Genomic DNA, 21,197 nt, shown 5'->3' on the forward strand with positions numbered 1-21,197 from the left:
TTACAGAATTGAAACTTGCCAAGTATTTACAGTTCTTTGGGAGTAGACTCAGAGATATTTCTTTTCTTAGGAAGAAAAGGCAGATTAAATTTAAAGACCATTATTTCCTCAAGTTGTCTTCAACAAAAAATAAGAGAATTCAATTTTAGCTCACTACCAGAATTTATTCAATGTACAGAAAAAACTTGACCTTTCAAAATCTCAAGCCTCTAATTGACTTCTCAAACTAATACTGTTATCTGCGCCCCCCCCCCCTTTAAAAGTTAATACTTAAAAAACGTTAAATACCAACAAGAATATATCTCAAGGTATGTAAAATTGTTTCTTAAGCTTATACAATTTGTTTTCTCTTCATAGCCTGGTTCACCTGGACCTGTAATTCCTGCTCAACCACATGGGAAAATACTCACAAAACCAGATTCCCACTGGGAGGCAACAGTTACTGTATCAGAAGCTGAGAACAGCGTTCACCTAAAAACAGAGCTCCAACAAAAACATATATCAAATAACACTACAGCACTTTCAAAGAACTATCCTCAGCCCCATGTTCGAAATGCAACCGAGCAACTTGCCCAAAAGCTGCCTTCTGCACCAACGAAGTTGCACTGTCCTCCGTCACCTCACATAGAAAACCCTCCTAAGTCCTCCACGCCTCACACACCTGTGCAGCATGGTTATCTTTCACCAAAGCCTCCTTCACAGCAGTTAGGATCTCCCTACAGGCCTCATCATTCACAGTCACCTCAAGTTGGAACCCCTCAGCGAGAGTCTCAGAGAAATTTCTATCCAGCAGCACAGAACCTTCAAGCCAATACTCAGCAGGCAACTTCTGGAGCATTATTTACACAGACACCCTCAGGACAATCTTCAGCAACATACAGTCAGTTTAACCAACAAAGTCTGAATAGTACGGCACCACCCCCTCCACCCCCTCCGCCTCCTTCTTCATCTTATTATCAAAACCAGCAGCCCTCTGCAAACTTTCAGAATTATAATCAGCTCAAAGGTAGTCTTTCCCAACAAACTGTGTTTACATCTGGACCAAACCAAGCACTTCCTGGCACCACAAGCCAGCAATCAGTTCCAGGACACCATGTTACTCCAGGACATTTTTTGCCCTCTCAGAACCCCCCCATTCACCATCAAACTGCTGCTGCTGTCGTCCCACCTCCGCCTCCACCGCCACCTGCTCCAGGACCACACCTTGTTCAACAGCCGAATTCCCATCAGCAGCACTCTGTAGCACATGTAGTAGGGCCAGTTCATGCTGTCACCCCTGGGTCACATATTCATTCTCAAACTGCTGGACACCATTTACCACCACCCCCTCCACCTCCTGGTCCTGCCCCTCATCACCACCCACCACCCCATCCTTCCACAGGACTCCAAGGTCTACAAGCACAACACCAGCATGTTGTAAATTCAGCACCCCCACCCCCACCCCCACCTCCTCCTTCCAGTGTTTTGGCTTCTGGGCATCATACGACATCAAGTCAAGCCTTACACCACCCACCTCATCAAGGACCTCCACTTTTTCCTTCAACTAGTCATCCAGCTGTACCACCGTATCCCTCACAAGCTACACATCACACCACTTTGGGACCGGGACCCCAGCACCAGCCTTCTGGAACAGGGCCACATTGTCCATTACCAGTTGCAGGTCCTCATCTCCAGCCCCAAGGACCAAACAGTATTCCAACACCTACTGCTTCAGGGTTCTGTCCTCATCCTGGCTCTGTGGCCCTGCCACATGGAGTACAAGGACCTCAGCAGGCATCTCCAGTGCCTGGACAGATTCCAATTCACAGAGCACAGGTGCCACCAACATTTCAGAACAATTACCATGGTTCAGGGTGGCATTAAAATGGACTCCAATAACATTTTTTAAAATGTTCTGTAAGATAAACTGTATATTTCATATGTACCTGTTAAGGTACTTTTTAAAGCTTGTACATGAAAGTTTGTATAAAAAAAAAACAAAACAAAACACCAGTGCTCTTCCATTGTATTTTTCCCATTTTTGCTTTTTAAAATTCCTTAAGAAATGTGCTGTTCAGCCAGTATTAGGTATCTTTATTTTGTAAGTGAACATTCCAGCTGTTCCATCTGGCAGTAGATCTAATGCTACATGACCTTTAAATTTTATTGTTGCAGTTAAATTCATTTAGTGAATGTTTTCTGTATTATTTTATACATACACATTGAGTATACAGCTAAGTAATAGCACTATGAGGATTTTTCTTTTTAATTTCTTTCCTTTTTTTTTTTTTTTTGGCCAGCAGTTCTATGAGTGCATCTTAGGTATAAAATGCAATACAGATTTTTATAGTTTGGTATGGACATGGCTCATTTTGTTTTATCAATCAGCTATTTGCAAACAAAATGTAATTTAATGTATAGATGATTTCTAATGTCTGACAAACTGTAAATACTGCATTTCTTTTGCATATATAATTGCTTACAGCCTTTTTCATTTGATATATATATAGCATTGTACATATGACAAGTCTTTTGCAAAAACTGTGTGATCTTTGTGAAAGTAGTACAGTATATGACCTTTCTTTCTTTTTATTTTAAATATACTGTCACATTGAAGCACTGGTTGGGCATTTTAATTCATGTTAATAAATCACAATTATGTCAGTTTTACCAAATTGTCCTGTACAACTTCTAAGATTGGGGACTGCTTAAATGTTTTTACACAAGTTAAGAGTTTTCAAATATAATTTGTAAGGAAAAGAATTTTAAGTTTTCTTTAGCAACTACTACCTCAGTTGGATGGCAGCTAGAGGCGGTAAGGGTTGCTTCTCAAAATGGTTCCTACTTGCCTTTTTTCAGGAACAAGAGCCACAAGCAATTATTTAAAATAGTCATGTTATGTAAATTTACGTAAATACCTGATACAAAATGAATCCAGACCACTAATGCATCACACATGATAGAGTTGTAGACTGCAATTACAACAGTTGTTTGAAAATGAAGAGTTTGCCTAAAACAGGAATATCTAATTTGCACATTTTAGAACATGATTGAAATGTCCTGATTAATGTTTAATATTTAGCTGTAGGTTTTCTTTTTTTTAATAAGTCATGGGAAATACATTTCTTTAAATTTAATTTGGCTATGCAAAATTAAAAGGAAAACAACATTGCCCTCAGAGCTGTCAAATAAAATGGAGATGGCCTCTCAAGTGAGTATTTTATTGCTGAAATACAAAATGCTAGATCTACTTTTAGAAAAATTAAAAATTCCCAGACTTTACCTTCTACCTCTCAAGAGTAATAAATATATCCAGTAGCAGTGCAATGTTTATCAACACACTTTTCATCAAATACTTAACATAATTTGGGCACAGTATACAAATCTTGTTCATCAGAAAAAAAAAAGACTTTAAAAAATGACTGAATGAGATTTGATAGTAATTTAAGTCATGTTTTATCATTTTAATTTCCATTTCCCTTGAAAATTGGCTAACAGTGGTACATTAATACAGCTCATTTAGGGTTCACTTCTAATCAGCTTCAAGTTTTAGAAGAACATAAATCAAGCTATCCTTGACTTGTCAAACAAAATTCTACTTACGATATTCAGTAAGGAAACGTTTGAGAAGAAATGGCTTTATATCATCCATTCCCTGATAGTTTCAAACAGAACAAAGTTAACTAGCATATGAAATATCAACATTTTCTCTTTAATAGGCTTATCCTTTTAAGTATTTTTAATTCTTCAATTTCAAATTGGCCTGCCAAATGAGCATATAGAAGCTTTTGTGTAAACTGTAGAATATTAAATGATTAAATGTGACTCTGAAGAAGGACATATATACCCTCAAACACTGTCCTCTACTAAACTTTGAATATTAAAAAAGTGTGAGAAGGATGTATAATTTAAGAATTAATTTGAATTCAGAAACAAACAAGTTCTCTACACCAATGCAAAGTTTCCTTACATTATCCTGTTAAATATGGTCCAGGTAAAGGAAGAAGCAAACAGTTTTCACTTATTTGTATAAACTGTATGCTTTTTTGAAGTTCTTCATGTCTATTTTTTCCTCTGACTTTGGGCATTTCTATCTGCCAGTTTCCAGATAGCCAGCTTCTGAATCTGCTGTAATCATGTATGTGACCTACTGCTTGTAATTTTCCATGAAGACTTTACATGTATCATAGGAAGGAAAAGACAGAGGACATTTGACTAAAATCACTGAACTGGATATGTAATGTTAGCATAACCAGTGGTTCTCCTTTAGCTTATATACATTCTTTTATCAGCAAGCCACCAAGAATCTGCTAAAACCACATGGTACCCAATAAAAATGTATATTCCTTCTAGAAGACTTGTTTCTATATTGTGAACTAATTAGAGTATTTTATCATACAGATACTACCTTAAAATTCAGAAACTGAAGACATTTCATTTAAGTGTACTATTACCCTCGTAAAAATTCTTATAGACTTGGGGAAGACATAAATGTACTCTGTGGTTCTTGTAAGAATGTTTTCTATGGAAATCTACTGAATAGCAAATACTGGTCTGTAGCTACCATCTGTCGGAAACTACAGGAAAACTATGGCCACATTAGAAAAACTTAGCATGCACATCTCATAAATGAATGGTATATTCTACCTCACAGCAAGGTGTGATATAATGCTAATTCTTAAGAGAATTATGTGCCTTGTTCCTTGTGAATGCTGTTTTAAAAAAGAAAATTTGAGATGCTCAAACAAAATGCAGTCAGTATGTTTTTGGTGAAACATGAGTAAAAAGGGACCACTGACATTCTAGATAATGACTCTATCTATACTATAGCACCTTTCCTAAACCTCTCCTGCCCTTAAGAAACAATAGTTTCCTTACAGTAAGCTTTAATGCATGTTCTACAACTGTACTTCTCACATCAGGAATGTTGGTATTTCCTTAAGTTTTGGTGACACTATAACTGATAGCAAATGTTCATTGATTCTACCACTGAAAATACAGGGCAATGACCAAGGCAATGTCTAGGGGGGAAAAAAAAAACCAAAACACTTTAATTTTTTAAGACAACTGCAAGCACCCCAAACGATGAATAATTGTTACAACACTTGTTACCTTTTCACAATCTAGTTATTGCAAAGGCATATGGATAAATGTTAATGGACAAAGTCAAGAAAAAACGAGGCACCTTAATGAATGTAAAATTTAAAATAAAATGACATTCAATCCACTGACTTCTAAAAGAGGCTGGATATACCTCTATAGCATACATTTTAAAACTGCATTGCCTACTAACGATTTGTATCCTGGATTCTACAATTAATTTTGAGGAAATGCATGAACAGAAACTGTGCAACTTGCAAAGGGAAAAATCATTTTCTCATTCATGAAAAAAAGTGAGTAAAACTTGCTGTCGCCAACCCATAAAGCTGCCTATGGAATGAACACGGTCACTGTTGCCTTTGAGGTGTGAAGCATATACTTTGCCCATTGCATTGTAAATTGTACATACCAGACCTTGTGTTTTAGACAAACACAATCATGCTTTTCCAAAAATAGAGTATTTTCATTCCACACACTGAACATGTTTCTCTTGCCCAATTTAATCTACATATTTAATTTACAGTACTTGGAGGAGGCAATACTACATGGTACTAAGCCATTACATTTTTAAAGGAAAATCACTTTTTTTTAAAAGTACTTTTAAAAATATGCAAAAATACAAATGGGACTGCTAGATTATTTTTAGGGTGAGAAGCATGTGTTTTCTTCCTTTAAAGTGCCATAGCGGGAATGACATCTTGTAATCCAGAACCACTTTGTTTGAAATCCATGTAAACGGACTGTTATGGAATGAAAAGTTTGTACAACTCCTTGGAGCAGTGAAAGTCTGCTACATGCAACTTAGACTATAAAGCACTCAGGACTTGGTAGTTTTTCTGAAATTTGAGTCCTCATCCCATATTTAATGTAAATTAACATTTACAAGGGTGCATTTACATACACTATAATACAGGAATGATGTCCCTTTGCCAGAAGATAAAATTGTACATTTCCTTGCTATTTCTTGGTTCCAACTTGATAATTTCTTAAGATTGTAAATTATATAATACTCAGCTAAAATATTTCTTCATAAATAGTTACAAAACCTGCCAAAACACAAAGGGGAAAGTATTTTTCGTTCAAAAGAAATTGACATTTGAATGTCACACAACACCAGAAACAATGCTTAGAGACATGTTATTATTTCCAGAAGAAAATGGTCAGTAAACTACTTAGCTGAAGACAAAAGACTACCCTTCCCCAGGATCACAGTGCACAAAAAGCAAAATGTCAAACAACAGTACCTCAAAGCAAAATAAAGGTCTGAGGATGAAGCCAGCTCACTTGTAATCCTGTTAAAGAATGAGAGTCACCGTTTTAGGTCCAATGTACTGGAAAACATTTGCTAGCTCAGAATGCTATATTTGTAGAATCTGCTAAGAATTCAACCAAGGATGTCGAAGGCATTCGCCAGCTGAGGCTCGTTTTTCTGGAACCATTTCTAACATGGGGATCAGGAAATCTGTAAACTGCGCAGCATCTTCATGGGGCCAGCCATACTTTTCCACAAGTACATCAAAGAGGCTCCAGGGTTTCAGCTTGGTGATATGCCGCAGTTCCCCTGCAGAGGGGACCAAAAAAACAAAAACAAAAACAGTATCAAGAAAGTTCCAAATTTGTATTTTTCCATAATTGATCCAGCCAGGTTCTTTTCAATGAAGCAGACAACCTACCTGCTCAAAACTTTATGGCAACAACAAAGAAAGTTAGCTTTTCACCTCTAAGCAATAAACGTTAAGGTACCAAGGACTGACCATGTCATATTTCAGCTAGGCTCAGTGGATGTAAATAAGGTTTAATTAACAGTCCATTCACGCCAGTTCTAGGTTTAAGTAAGTGGGGTGTATTGGGTATGCCCAGAATGTCTTCATTTCAAAGGCTGAGAGGTACTCACTCCAAGTAGGAATTTTTGACAATTGCAAGCTTGCTTAGAAAAACCTTTAAGATACACACCATATGAACTCCTTGTGCCATTATTTCTGCATTTAGCGTGCAAATAAGTCTTTTTTTCTTGACAGAACTTTCTGTGACAGTGGAGTTGCACTGTTTACCTGTGCTGTCCAATGTGCAGCCACTGGCTACCTATGCCTAACAGGCACATAAAATGTGGCTGAGGCAACTAAATAAGTGACGTATTAATTTTAATTTGTCTAAATTTAAATAGCCACAAGCAGCTAACGGCAACCCAACTCAATACCATTTGTTTCTCCATGTTTGTAAAATCTAAGATTCCAAGGCCATCACATTTTAAACCTTGAAGGTGCAATTTTTAAGATGTGCTAGCTGTAGCAGAAAACGTACTACCCAAAAGAACTGGGTTACACAGGCAGCTCTGGCTGGCATGGCAGAATGACTGACAAGCTAGTGAATGGCCTGTGAACTGCAACAACCTTTTCAAAATGGAAAACAAGTTACTTTTAAGTCAAACTACTGCCAAAAGGTCAGGATAGCGTTCTCAGCCTGTTTGAAATTTTCACAAGACACCCACCCCACCTGTAGAGAGGCTTCCTCCTACAGAGGAAGCCCCGCACAGCACCCAGGCCCTGGACCAGAACAGATGCCTCAGCTGCACTCAGCCAGGACTCAAGCAGGGCAGACACCTCATGCAGGGCCTGATTTCTTGTCCCTTTGCCCTATTACAGTCTAACACAGAAGGTAAAAATTTTTTCATAATATGCATCAGTAGAGAATCAGTGCTGTATTTACACAAGTCTTCTCAGGATGCCTGGGCTATTTCATCCATTTATTCTAATCAATTCAGAAACATCCCCCTTTTAAACTGTAACAAAAACAAGAGCATTACCTAAAGTTACAAGAAGAAAAGCAGCAATCCTACAATCCTACCCCACAATGGCTCTTCCCTTTGGCTTATATTCTCATAATGCCTGTTCTTATGAACAGGGATGTCTACACAGCTGCAATTAATTACGCTATGCACAGGATTCTATATAAGCTAACTTGTAGGAAGGTTCCTTGTTAAAGGGAATGGGTGATAAATAAGCTTCTAGCTCCCATGTCAGAATTAAGACTGCCTGCAGGAAGTCGGGTCTATATTTACTGAGGAAGCAAACCTGCAATTTGGGCAGTGGAAAGGGACCGCCTGTGAGAAGGAGGTCTGGGCAATCACTGACGACTTATCATTGAAACCCAGAAACTCCAGCTCTAGAAATCCAGTTGAAGTAGATAAACTCTAGCATCCCCCTATACCCAAATAGGCCCAGTAACAGGAAAATGGTGACTAATAAAAACTCACCAAGGTACACCCACCTGAATATTATTTACTATCAATGAACACAGGGCAACTCATATGGTACAATGTCAGGTAATGAGAGTCTCAAAACTATGTTCTACAGATAACCACAAGAATGAACATGAAAATACCCATGAACACAGAAAGCAGGTGCACCAAAACACCAGCTTTGCTAATAGTGAGGTTGTTTCTCAGTTTCCCCATTTTCCGTGGCATGACTATACTGATTTACAGTGACTATGGATCTCACCAGAACAACAGTTAGGGCAAACTAAGAAAACTCACCAATGACATTCTAAAATAAGTATTTTGGGAAGGGGAGAGAACTTTTGTGACTTCAATTATTTTATCTTGGGATAATTACCCAAGGAGTTTGCTAATGAATGCATAACTGAGAAACACTGACTGCCCACAGTAACAAAAGAACATCTTTTGAGGGTGTCAGTTTTTGGATTAAGACTCTCTACTATCAAATATGATGCCTGCCAACAGATATCAAACTAAGGAGCCATCCCTCTGCATCCACAGAAATTGGTTCCAGAACCCTCCCCACCAGTAACAAAAATCAAAGCATACTCAAGTTTCTTAAATAAAATGCTGCAGTATTTACATATAACCTATACACATCACATATCCTCCTGTAATTTTTTTTTTTTAAAGAGTCAGGGTCTCATGATGTAGTCCAAGCTAGCCTCAAACTTGAGATCCTTTTGTCTCAGCCTGTGTGCTGAGATTATAGTCAGGACTATCACACTGTATACTTCTCTAGATTATTATAATATCTAATAAAATGTAAAAATTCTGTAAATAGTTATATTGCTTGGAGTATAATAATAGGGAAAAACACTGTACATGTTAAACACAATTTTAAAAGAATATATTCATGCTGTGGTTAGTTGAATCTGTGGATATAGAACCATAGATAGCAAGGAAAGACTGTACCACTTCAATGAAAATCAAGTTTTACCACTACAGATGCTTTAACAGTGCTTAAATAATACTGATAAAAACATCACAACACTGGAAGGCTATGAAAAACTATTTGCACACAACTAGCTACACTATAAACTAATAAAAATATATGCACAGAGCAGCCAAAAAATTTTAACATACTTTGGCCAAGTAATACCACATAAAAAACTGTATGTGGGCTGGGTGTTGTGGCTCACACTTATAATTCTAGCTACTTGGGAGGCAGAGATCCAGAGGATCAGGTTTGAGATCAGCCCAGACAAAAAGTTAATGAGACACTATCTCAACAAATAAGCTGGGCATGGTGTGTACATATGTAATCCCAACTACATAGCAAGGGGTAGGGAGGAGTTATCATGGCCCAGGCTAGCTAGCCTAGACAAAAAAGCACAGACCCTATCTCAAAAATAACCCAAAGCAAAATGGATGCAAGGGTGCAGGCCTATAATCCTAGCTACTTGGTAGGTGGAGATAAGGGAGGATTGCAGTTTGAGGATAGCCCTGGCAAAAAGTAAGTGAGATCCCATCTGAACCAGTAAAAGGTAGTTACGGGGGCTGCATGTCTGTCATCCCAGCTACACAGAAAACATAAAAAGGAGGATATCATCTAGGCCAGCCAGGGAACAAACATGAGACCTATGTGAAATATAACTAAAGCAAAAAGGGCTGGGGTTTGGCCCTTGGCCCAAGTGTTGGAGTGCCTGCCTAGCAACTGCAAGGCCCTGAGTTTGAAGCCCAGTACTGCAATGGAAATTAAAAAACAAAACAAACAACAACAACAAAACCCTGCATGTACAAAGATGAGGTCTTAAACAGCAAAATATGCAGAATGAAAAATAGTACTAAACACCAAGGCACTGGATATGCAGGAGTACTGGCAATATAAGAGAACTGAGATTGTCTCTAAAAAGGATGAAATACACGTTACACACTGGATAACGCCAAACAAAAACAGGGAAAGAAACCTGTCTGAGCCCTATGATGAAGGAAGAAAACATGCTGTCCTGAAAACAGTGATGAGATTACTACTTGCTCCTTCTGTAAAAATTAGCTCTTTATCAAATTAAAGGATTCTTGTAACTTGGTAATTTTTTTCTTAGGAAAATATATGAATATGTATTTCACGGAAACAAATCTAGAGACAACTAGATACTTTTTTTAAGCCTGGCTTCTAGTCTTCCTTTTTCAAAAGCACCAAGTAGCATTTAGTCTTCCCAGTAACAACAGCAGTCAGTTTTAGCATCACAATACCACCATCCCCCCCGCCCCCCCTTCACCCTAGCATGTGAGAGCTCAAAAAGCCAGGAAAGACTCTGCTGAGTTCAAACCCCAGTGCCCCTAGAGCTTCCAAATTGCTGAGAACTATTTGGACAGAGCCAAGGAAGACAGACAGTAAGGAAGCTGGGATGGAGGTTCCTCCTTTGGAGTAGAGACTTTGAGATAGCAACTGTACTTGCCAGTCCCCAACTATAAGAGAATCTTAAGTACTTCCATCACTCTTCTCTTGAATAGTAAACGATCTGTGAAGGAAAATATATTATTTGTCTATGAAATTATAGTATGCCAGAATTAAACACAGAAACATATGAGGCTTCAAACCACACATAGGAGGGTTATAAAGGAAAACCCTGGTACTATATTTCAGTGAATATTGATAATTTTAAAGTAAATGATAATATGAATTAGATTATGATAAATTTTAGTTGTGTACACATATGAAGGAAACCTACCAATAGTCATACCAGGCAAGAGACAAAATCTAAGAAATGGGTACAAATTCCTATTTAAGTAGACAAAGACCACATAAATATTTGAGTTCAAAATGTGCAGAACCCCTACCTCACATCACATTATGAAAATTAACCAAAATAGGTCACAGACCTAACTATTAAGTTTTAATATTGTTAGAAAAATAAATTTTCATGACCATTAAGTAGGTAATTATTTATTAGCTGGGGGAGCAAAAATAAACGGAAAGGTATATAAAGTAGACTTCATTGAAATAAAAAACTCTGAATTTCAACCACCACATATTCATTCAAGAGAAATGAACACTTTCCTTTGCACTCTTAAGGTTAATGCAGAATTCTTTAAGAGGCAAACTCAGAAGGGTAAAGAAAATCTCAGAGAAGGGCTTGTACTCTCTGAATCCTGTCTGGAGTTACAACTGGAAAAAAGAGAGAAATGAAAACATGTATCTACACGAAAACTTACACATGAATAATCATATCCACATTATTTAAAATAGTCAAAATGCAGAAACAAACCTGAATGCCCACCATCTGATAGATGAATACACAAATTGTGGTATATCTATGCACACATAAAAGGGAAGCTAAAGATACTGGCATATGCCTATGCCTATAATCCCACTACTCAGGAAAGCACGAGATTAGTGAGTTCAAGGTAATCCTAAAGCTACACAGGGAGACTATCAGTAATACAGCACAACGCCCTGGGTTACACCCCCAGCACTGCCACCAAAACAGAAAGAAAAGAATGGGGTGCTGAGATTCATGTTAACACACAGAAGAACCTTGAAAACATCATGCTAAGAGGAAGAAAAAAGCCAAATACAAAAGACTGCGTAACCTGGGTGCAGTGCTCATGCCTGTAATCCAGCTACTCAGAAGGTGGAGATGGACAAGGTTAGAGGACAGCCCAAACAAAAAGTCATCAAGACTCCATATCTCAATCAATAAGCCAGGCATGACGGTATGTGCCTCTTATTCCAGCTCTGTGAGAGGCTATGCGTTGGAGGATCACACTCTGAGGACTGGACCTGGGCAAAACCAAAAAATCCTACCTAAAAAATAACTAAAGCAAAAAAGGGCTAGGGGCATGGATAAAATGGCAGAGCACCTGCCTAGCAAGTGTGAAGCCCTAAATTAGCAGCACACATACACACACACACACACACACCCCTCAAAACCCCACATAATGTATGACTCCATTTATATAATCAAGAATAGACAAATCCATAGAATCAGAGAGTAGGGTACTGGGCGTCTGAGGGTTGAAGAGAATGGAGACTAACCATGAATGGTCACAAAGCTTCTTTCTGAGATAATGAAAATGCTATAAAATTACACAATGGTGACACTTGCACAATTCTGTGAATATGAACTATCCCAACAAAGTTATTCTTAAAATTTTGGCACAAAGCATACTCTTCACTACTTGGTAAATGATAGGAATAAATGAGATCAAGTATAGGTTGACCCTAAGCCAAAATCTGAAACTAGGCATCAGCTAAAAAATTGCCAGTTTGACCTCACATCATCAGTTATAGCCAAAATGTATAAAATTACCTTCAGGCTATATGTATGGAACATAAATAAATTCTGTGTTTAGAGCTATCCCCAAGATATCTCATTATGTATCTATACAAATATTCCAAAATCTGAAGCACTTTTTTCTCCCAAGCATTTTGGATAAGGGATACTCAACTTGTATAATGGAAATAGTTACAGCAATAATTCCATTTTTTTTTTTTTTTGCATCTAAACTGCTTAAGTTTTAAACCGTGTAATTAAAACATTAATTAAAAGTGAAATCCATTGTGTGGACTGCAGTTTGTTGTGTGTTTCATGTGACAATGCACTCTGCCTCTAGGGCACAGCACCAGTCTAGTCTTACATCACAACTCCAGCCACTGGTACTTTACCACACATTCTCCATGCTGGTCCAGGTTTACACAAAGAGGATAGCCAGAGCTACACTAGGACTGCTTCAAGCTACTTCTAGCTCATAAATGTTTCTATCCAGAACAAAAACTGCACACAGGTTAACATGTTTAAAATTAATCAGTTAATATTTATTGAGCCTAATCTTTTCTGGGCACTGATCTCCATCCTGGAGATCCAGCAGTAAAAAGACCAAGGACCTACTCTCAGTGAGCCCATCTTCTAAGGTCACATCACAGAAAAGGAAAAAACATTCTTGGAAAGTCAATGTTTTAAATGAAATTGTGGTGAAAGTAGTTTATGTATGAACTGACTCATCATTAACTAATATGAGGAAACTTTTCTTATCTATGTACACAAAGACTCAAGTTCACACTGACAACAAACAGTTCTAAGCGGACCCTTCCATGGGCTAACAGAAGGCAGCCTCAAGGGAGGCCCATGTCCTTCCTTCTCATAGTTTCCAAAGGTAGTGAGACCCAAGATATCCCACAAATTCACAAATTGTTCTAATGCCCATGAGTGGCATTTATCTATACAGCTGTAAATCTGTAAATCTGAAATGGCATGATAATCTTTTAAAACTTGAAACTAAAAAAATTAAAAAAGGGGCAGTGTGCAACTTCTGAGGGTCATACAACCACAAAAGAGCTTTACTCCTTATGGGTCTCACAGAACCTGATGCTGTTCAGGTAAGTTCAAACCATTCTGATGCGCTTCAGCTCAAATTAAATATTAAAGATATGTAATACATTATCTTTATAAAACTCATCTCCTAAGGTCTTTAAGTCTGAAATGCACACCTGTGTATACACTCACATATATCTCAATGCAGCTGATGTCCGAATCTAGGAACAACCTTTTTATTTTTAAAGTAAACAGTCTCCTTTAATACTTCCATTCTCAACACAAAGAATGGGTAAATATAATATAGTCTATTTTATAAAAGATTAGTTAAAAAAAAATACAGCTCAGTGAAGACTTCTGCTGCCTGGGCACTGGGACACTTCTCAAGGACCACTTATCGGGGACAAGACAGGGCCAAAATCAACAGCTTTCCATTGAGCCACACCTCCACACCCTGATTTCTTAATGGTTTTTGGTGGCTAATGTGAATAACTGGCAAATTAATTTTTAATTAATCAGCAATCAGTGACATCAGCAATTACATTTCCTGCTCAAAACTCCAGTCTAATTTTTAACTTCACAGTCAACAAATGATTCAAACTAGTATTGGTTGTTACTTCTTCAATTATAAACAAGAAAGAAGTCAATCAGCTGCAATTTGATTGAAAGAAGTCAATTAGTGCAGACTCCATTCTTCTCATACCTATGATGGGGATCAAACGCTCCTCATCCAGGGGGGACAAGGAGAAGAAAAAACTCTTGATAAGTCTTGCAAATGTGACTTAATAGCAGTTTTAAATTTTGGTTTTCTCTGTTTTGGCACAGTGGTATTTTAGAAAAATGTAAATCAATGTATTTTCACATTCCATTATCTCCAAAAATGCATATTCATATATTACTTGGAGAATATGCCAAAGCACATCTTTCAAAAAACCATTTCCTTTATCCTCAGAGACATATTGAAATCTACTTTCATGAAAAGACCTCCTTTCTCATAATATTCCTGTGACTTCCAATCAAATCCCAAAGTCCTTCTGATCACCATTATAAACAATTATCAGAAAAGAATTTAAGTATAAATTCCCAGTCACCTTAGGAATTTCTGGCCTTATCACAAGTCTCTTTACATCAAAAGGAAGGAAAAAAAGCACTCTAGTTACCACAGTAACACCAAGTCACAATGGTTTTGGTCTGCCATTAAAAAGGATGCCAAGAGCTGGATATGGTGGCACAAGTGAAATCCCAACACTCAGGAGGCTAGGGGATCATGAGTTCGAGACCAGCCTGTACCATATAACTATATAATGACAAGAGGGAGGGAGGGCAGGAGGGAGGAAGAGGACAAATTCCACAGGTCAAATAAGCTGCTCAAAAAGAACTCCAGCACACAAGTCCTAAAACACCTGTGATCATGGTGGTAACTTGTAGCCACACACCAATAGGATGTTTCAGGAGTAAGAGTGCTGAGGGAAAAGACAGCATGAAACCTGCCTTCCAGTCATGAACAGACTCAAGAAAAGCACATTTCTGAAACCATCCACACCCAATCTTGGTTCAGCAGTTATAACTCAGCAACCATTGTTTGAAGTGGGCTCCTGCCAAATGGGTGAGAAAAGGTGCAACTGCCACTTTCGGGGCTAGCATTCATGGCTCATAGCTCCAAGCCAGTAGCAAAGTCTAAAAAGCCTAAGAGCACAGTTGGGCATGGTAATGCACACCTATAATCCTAGCACTTAGGAGATAGAGGAGATGAATCCCAACTTCAAGGCCAACCTGGACTACATAGCAAGACTGACTCAAAACCAAACAAATGTCTACAAGAGCAGTCTTCTTCAAGAGCAACTCAGTGACACAGGTTGCTTAGGGGAGGTATTTTAAATAACTCATGTGACTTCATCTTCTCATTATTTAAATCCTTCTCTACAGTCCCTCTTGGCCTCATTCCCCACTGTGCAGTGTGAGTTCCCAACTCCCAGACAATGGAGAAAGAAAAGCAGAGCTCAGTCCTTGTTCTTTGTTAAAGGAGAATCCCTCCTTTGACTAGTATCACTCCACACCATGCTAGATGCCTAGGTAGGAAAGGCTTCCAAGCTTTGCTGCTAAAACCTGCTCATCAACCTGCTCATCAACCTGTGTGGGAGGAGCAGGTGCTGAGGGCTAATGCCTCCTCCTTCCCTTCCAAGAGTTCCAAGTCAGCAACATTTTCCAGCACCACGGAGACCAGGCTATGTGTGCAGACCACTCTCATTCTCAACTCCCACGTGATCACATCATCCTGGGAGCAGGCCATCTCTTGCAGGCCCTGGAAACACTGTGAAATATGGAAGGAGATGCTTGCCTTAATTAAGATATTTATCCCCCAAACTATGCTGAATCCCAGGCCACACAGTCATCTGGAGTTTTCTCTTGTTTCAATCATTTTCTTTTTTTTTTTGGTGGTACTGGGCTTTGAACTCAGGGCCTACACATTGAGCCACTCCACTAGCCCATTTCTTTGTGAAAGGTTTTTTCGAGATAGGGTCTTATGAACTGTTTGCCTGGGCTGACTTCGAACCTCGATCCTCCTGATCTCTGCCTCCTGAGTAGCGAGGATTACAAGCATGAGCCACTGGCACTTGGCTCAGTCATTTTCAAATAACATTTTCTGGAAGATTTCTGGGGAAACTCCAACTGGCCTCTCAGCACTACTGCTTCTTGCAATATGTAAGCTTATGGTGTTTTGTTTTGCTCTGTTTTTTGCAGGGCTAGGAGTTGAACCCAGAGCCTTATGTACGCTAGTAAGTGCTCTATACCTGAACCGCACCCGTAGCCTCTACAGTGCTTTTCCTTTAATTTTGCTTTATCAATAATAGTTACTGCTATACTGGCATCTTCTTGTACCTTCTTAAACCACCACCAGAACCTGAAATAATTCCTATAAACTTAAGTTCAGAGATTACGTGATGTGCCTGGTCTCACAGCTGTACCCCTGAATACATTTTAATAACAAACCTACTTACTAGCTGTAACTCTACTTGGCCTGCCTGTGTGTGCTGCATGCAGGAAGGGGACCTTTACTCAGTATTTGTCTCATAAAAAAAGTGGAAAGTAAAATTGGTTCTCCAAATTTGGTTAAATCAGAGGGACTCCTGAAAATTTCTAACCAGGTATGGTAGCTCACACCTATAATCCCAGCATCCAAGAGGCTGAGGCATGAGGACCATTAATTTAAGGCTAACTTGGGCTACCCACCAAGAACCTGTCTTTTGTTTGCTTATTTGAAATCAAGTGTGAATTTATTAGGAAAAATTCTTTCACAATAAAATCTGCATAGGAAAAAATCAAACAAAAAACAAGTGTAACAAAAACAGACAAACTTCTAAATTTGATACTAGCAAACTCTAAGACCTGTTCTATGTTTCTGTGAAAACACATTCTATCCAAAATCAGTGTTTAAGGCAAAGTTGGAAAATGGTTAAGCCAAACAACATTTCTATTCATTCTTTTGTCTGTTCCATCAGCACTCCTTTATGGAGGAGTCTGAAGTTTTCACGTAAATCATACAGTTCTAAAGGGTGCGTTCACACATGCTTCCTAAGCCTGTGGCCTGGTGGAGCTGGGTATGGACCATGTGGGGCTTCCCAACCACTGGGATTGACTCAGGTCCAAAAAACTCAGCCAATCACAATCTTTCCTGAGATTTTTTTTTTCCTTTGGTGGTACTGGGGTTTGAACTCAGAACCTTGTGCTTCCTAGGCAGGTGCTATACCACCTGGGTCACTCTATCAACACAAATGACTCTTGTGTTGGGTATTTTCTTTTTAAGACTACAAAAGCCAAAAAAATAATTGTCCAGTCATATCAAGTCAGTAAGAACTACAGCATTAAAAATCATCCATAATATAGTGTACATAACTCAAGGGGAAAGTGAGAACTGATCTATAAGAACATGACACACACAAAAGATTTCACAGGCCTATACCCACTCTATCAGTATCTTGGGCAGATCAGAAAGGACATTTATTCTGTCCTGGCCTGTTCACATACAGTGGATCCCTACAAATATGGAAAAAAAAACCCTGAAAATCCTCAAAAATATCTGAAGGCTGTGCACGGTGGTATATATCTGTAATTCTAGCTATTTGGAATGTAGAGATAGGGAGGATTGAAGTTTGAGGTCAGCCTAGGCAAAAAGTTAGTGAGGCAATCATTTCAACAAATAATTTGGGCATGGTGGCATGCACCTTAATCCCAGCTATGTGGGAGGTTTGGATAGGAGGACTGTGGTCCAAGGTGAGTCCTGGGCAAAACTGAGAAAGCTTATCCAAAAATAACTAAAGCAAAAAGGGCTGGAAGTATGGTTCAAGGGATAGAGCACTTGCCTAGCAAGCACAAACCCTTGAATTCAAATCCCACAATCAAGAAAAAAGTCTGAATATACAGATTAGTGCTTAGAGCAGAAATGAGAGGTGAAAGACACAGGATTTTAGGAAGTCATTCTCTTACAAAATTCTTATTCCACAGACACCAGATGGATGGTTCGGCATTATTTCTTGAGAACTTTCTTCAGCAGAATTACCCAGTTGTGAAAGTCCAGATCTTTCTCACTGTTCAAACATGGATGAATGCACAATTCTTCTTTTGAGAGAGAATTATGCTAAAAATTAGTGTTGCATAAATACCGTTACCTTTTCTGGTGAAAAACTCCTTGGAGTATTTCCCCAACATAGCGTATTTTCGAGGGACTTCCCCCAGCAGTTCAATGATCAATGCTATGTGATCTGCATTGGGAAACATTGCCAGCAAAACAAAACACGACAGTTTAATCAGTACACTGCATGCAGACTCTACTACCGCCTGCGCAGACAGAAACCAAGCATGGCTGGAATGATCATATAGCCAGACTCAGGACCCAGAGCTGAAGGGCATCCAGCTGTCCTGGGAACATGGAGGGGCCAGTGTACAAGGTAACCACAGCACAGGCCAAACTCGATCTTCCATCAGTGTTTAAATCATCACAGGAATTCTGCTGGATTGCTTTTGGAATTTAGAAGAAATGTCTTTGTCATCATTAATGCTTCAATCAGCAGCTGCTATTCTGTTTCTGTCTGCATCGAGGCGTTTTTTCAAAAAGAAGAGGTACTACCTCTGCGATTGAAGAATTCCCGAGAATATTTTCCAGACAGAGCAAAGTGCCTTGGGATACTGCCTAGCAGCTCTATGATGTGGGCTATGTGGTCTATGGAAAAGAGAAAAAAAGGATATGGGAATGGGAGGGGCAAGGAAAGGATGGGATAAAAGAAGAAGGAAAAAAGTGAAATTAGTAAAAAATCAGAAACAGATTCAAATCAACAATGTCTGCAGCACATCCATGCAGAGGCTTGTGGGACTGGCAGGCCTCAGGCACCATTTTGTAGTACCAACAGTGACTGAAGCCAGCTCACCCCAGGCCACCCCAGCATTGCAAGCAAGTAAGCATGGAGATGGTCAGGTTTACAAAAGGAATTCAAACCAGAATTCCCTGGTTTTCCACTCAGCTCCCAAACAGGACAATAAAATGAGCAGCAGAGCCATAGACAAAGAACCACAGAGAAGCTTTCGGGCTTATTCAGTCTGCCTTCCCTGCAGGATGGGTCCTACACTGATGAAGGCCAGAAGGAGAAGCAGCTGAGGTCCCAAAGGCTCTCTGAGTGCTGTCAGGCAAGTGCTGCCCATTTACTGAGACTGAGGGACTTTAAACTCAAAAGAAAAGTGTCTGAATTTGGTATGAAAATCAAAACATGGCTTATTTCAGTCCCCAAACACAATATCCCCTAGAAGTTCAGGAGGAGCAAACCCAGACTGAAGTATTTAGCAATGCTCACCTTCATCTCTGGAATAGTCTTCCCCAGAATGTGGTTCAAACAAATAGTCTCCTGTTGCCAGCTCGAATGCCTAGGGTACAACAGATGACATGCTGAGCACTTCAGAGATGGCCAAGCCAGCAACTTTCTCTCCTTATAGAAGGGATGTACATTTTATGAGGATTTCAACTCAACCAAAGAGCTTCCTAAAACAGCTCAACCCCCTACTTTTTCTTTGCTCCAAAAAGCTCAAAGAAGCTGAAGGAATATTTTTACATCTCTCCTAATGAAGATATAAGGGCTGTATATCTTCACAGCACATGAAGTAGAACCAAACTGTCAGTGAGTCAACAGCACTGTGTGCAGGCCTGCTTGCCCCACATTAACACATTCTGTACAAGGTGGAATAGGAGTTCAATCCAGGATTTAACCAGGTTGTCTAAGTCCAGGGTCTGCCTTTACCACCAAGTTCACTTGGCCCCTATATAGCAGATGTTGCTGCTTTCTTTAAGCAAAAACCTCCAGTCATTAGTAATCAAAGAGTACTTTCACCATTACATCTTCTACTTCATCATCATTTCATTCATTTCTGAGTCAAGCAAATGGAAACCTATAAGCAAAAAGGACCCCCTTCCTCTGTCCCTGGGACCAGGTGAAGCAAACAGCACTCTCCAAACCCTCCTGAGGCTGTCAAGGACAGCTGATCCCTGAGTTGCTATCTGTAATTCTATGAGTTGCCCCAGCATGCCACTGTGTAGGGAAGGGCATTTATTTCCATTTCCCCTGCTCAAAGACAAAGCTCAGAACCATGAGTTTAATTTTATGACAATATGTGAAAAGACAGCAACTGCTATTGCTCTGCTAATCAAATACCATGTTTTAAACTTTTTCAAAAAGTATGTTAAATTCCATTTCTAGTTTATCCCTTACTTACTGCTACTCTGGTTGAACTCCTCTTTCTTTGTTCATGCAGTGACCAAACCAACTCCCTACCCTCTCAAGAAGGGAAAACCCTCCCACTCCTGCTCAGGAGCCATCACTGCATCAGACCAACTCTCTTCCTTCCTTTCAATGACCAAGTGCTGGTAAGGCTCTTCAAAGGACAGCTCATCTGCCTGATGAGGGTCAACACTGTCTTTAACAAACTAAAAGTGGCATAATCAGTCTAGGACCACACCTTTTCACACAATACTCTCCCCCCACCCCTTTTAATGTGGACCTATGAATCATATCTTGCTGAAACAGGAGGAGTAGGGTAAGAAGACTATTGCCAGTTGCTGAGATGATGAGTACCAGATCATAAACTCAAAGCCCTGAGCCAGATCTGGGTAGATCAGGATATGGCCATGTCAGTCTCAACAGAAGGAGAGCCAGCTCTTCAAGAGCTGCAGATGCTCAATGGCACCAGTAGAGCGCCTGGCAGGGCCCCACATGGGGCCTCTCCTCTCCACCCAATAAACAATCATGGCAGCAGGACCAATCCCAGATCAGGCAATTACAATTTAGCTCCTAATCCAAGTGGAATGACTACATTACATAATAGTCAGAAGAGTCTTTTTAGCCTGCAAAACAATTACTTCAGTAACTGGTAAGCCAGGAGGAAATTGTGAAACCCCTAACAGGAGGAAGGCAACAAGATGCTACTTGGATGGCAGTCCTAAGGACAGTTCCAGTTGTGCCTTAGCCCCTTCTTTATTCCTGTGCTCTTTTAATTAAGGCTCAGAAATACTCTAATCTGACTGTACATGCTTATTGCCTAAT

The 21,197-nt window shown here is 39.3% G+C and overlaps 2 protein-coding genes and 1 pseudogene across 23 annotated transcripts in view; 2 read left to right on the plus strand and 1 right to left on the minus strand.

Annotated features, from left to right (window-relative positions):
• Kmt2e (lysine methyltransferase 2E (inactive)) overlaps nt 1-2,014 on the plus strand; it is a 79,418-nt gene extending 77,404 nt beyond the window's left edge. For all 7 annotated transcript variants that reach the window (XM_074064928.1, XM_074064932.1, XM_074064934.1 and 4 more), the window contains one exon: nt 358-2,014. In XM_074064928.1, the coding sequence (XP_073921029.1) occupies nt 358-1,863 (1,506 nt within the window). In that variant the 3' untranslated portion in view covers nt 1,864-2,014. The remainder of the gene's footprint in view (nt 1-357) is intronic.
• A 1,407-nt stretch (nt 2,015-3,421) lies between these two features.
• The window catches only part of Srpk2 (SRSF protein kinase 2), a 200,325-nt gene continuing 182,549 nt past the window's right edge, over nt 3,422-21,197 (minus strand). For 8 of the 16 annotated variants that reach the window (XM_074064939.1, XM_074064936.1, XM_074064935.1 and 5 more), the window contains 4 exons: nt 19,458-19,527; nt 18,740-18,832; nt 18,282-18,374; nt 3,422-6,640 (listed from right to left, as the gene is read on the minus strand). In XM_074064939.1, coding sequence (XP_073921040.1) covers nt 6,456-6,640; nt 18,282-18,374; nt 18,740-18,832; nt 19,458-19,527 — 441 coding nt within the window. In that variant the 3' untranslated portion in view covers nt 3,422-6,455. The remainder of the gene's footprint in view (nt 6,641-18,281; nt 18,375-18,739; nt 18,833-19,457; nt 19,528-21,197) is intronic. The other 8 variants (XM_074064937.1, XM_074064944.1, XM_074064947.1 and 5 more) reach the window with 2 other exon arrangements.
• On the plus strand, nt 11,363-11,470 carry LOC141421175 (small nucleolar RNA SNORA26; annotated as a pseudogene).

The sequence above is a fragment of the Castor canadensis genome, chromosome 2 (assembly GCF_047511655.1).
Source record: "Castor canadensis chromosome 2, mCasCan1.hap1v2, whole genome shotgun sequence".
NCBI classification, from domain to species: Eukaryota; Metazoa; Chordata; class Mammalia; order Rodentia; family Castoridae; genus Castor; species Castor canadensis.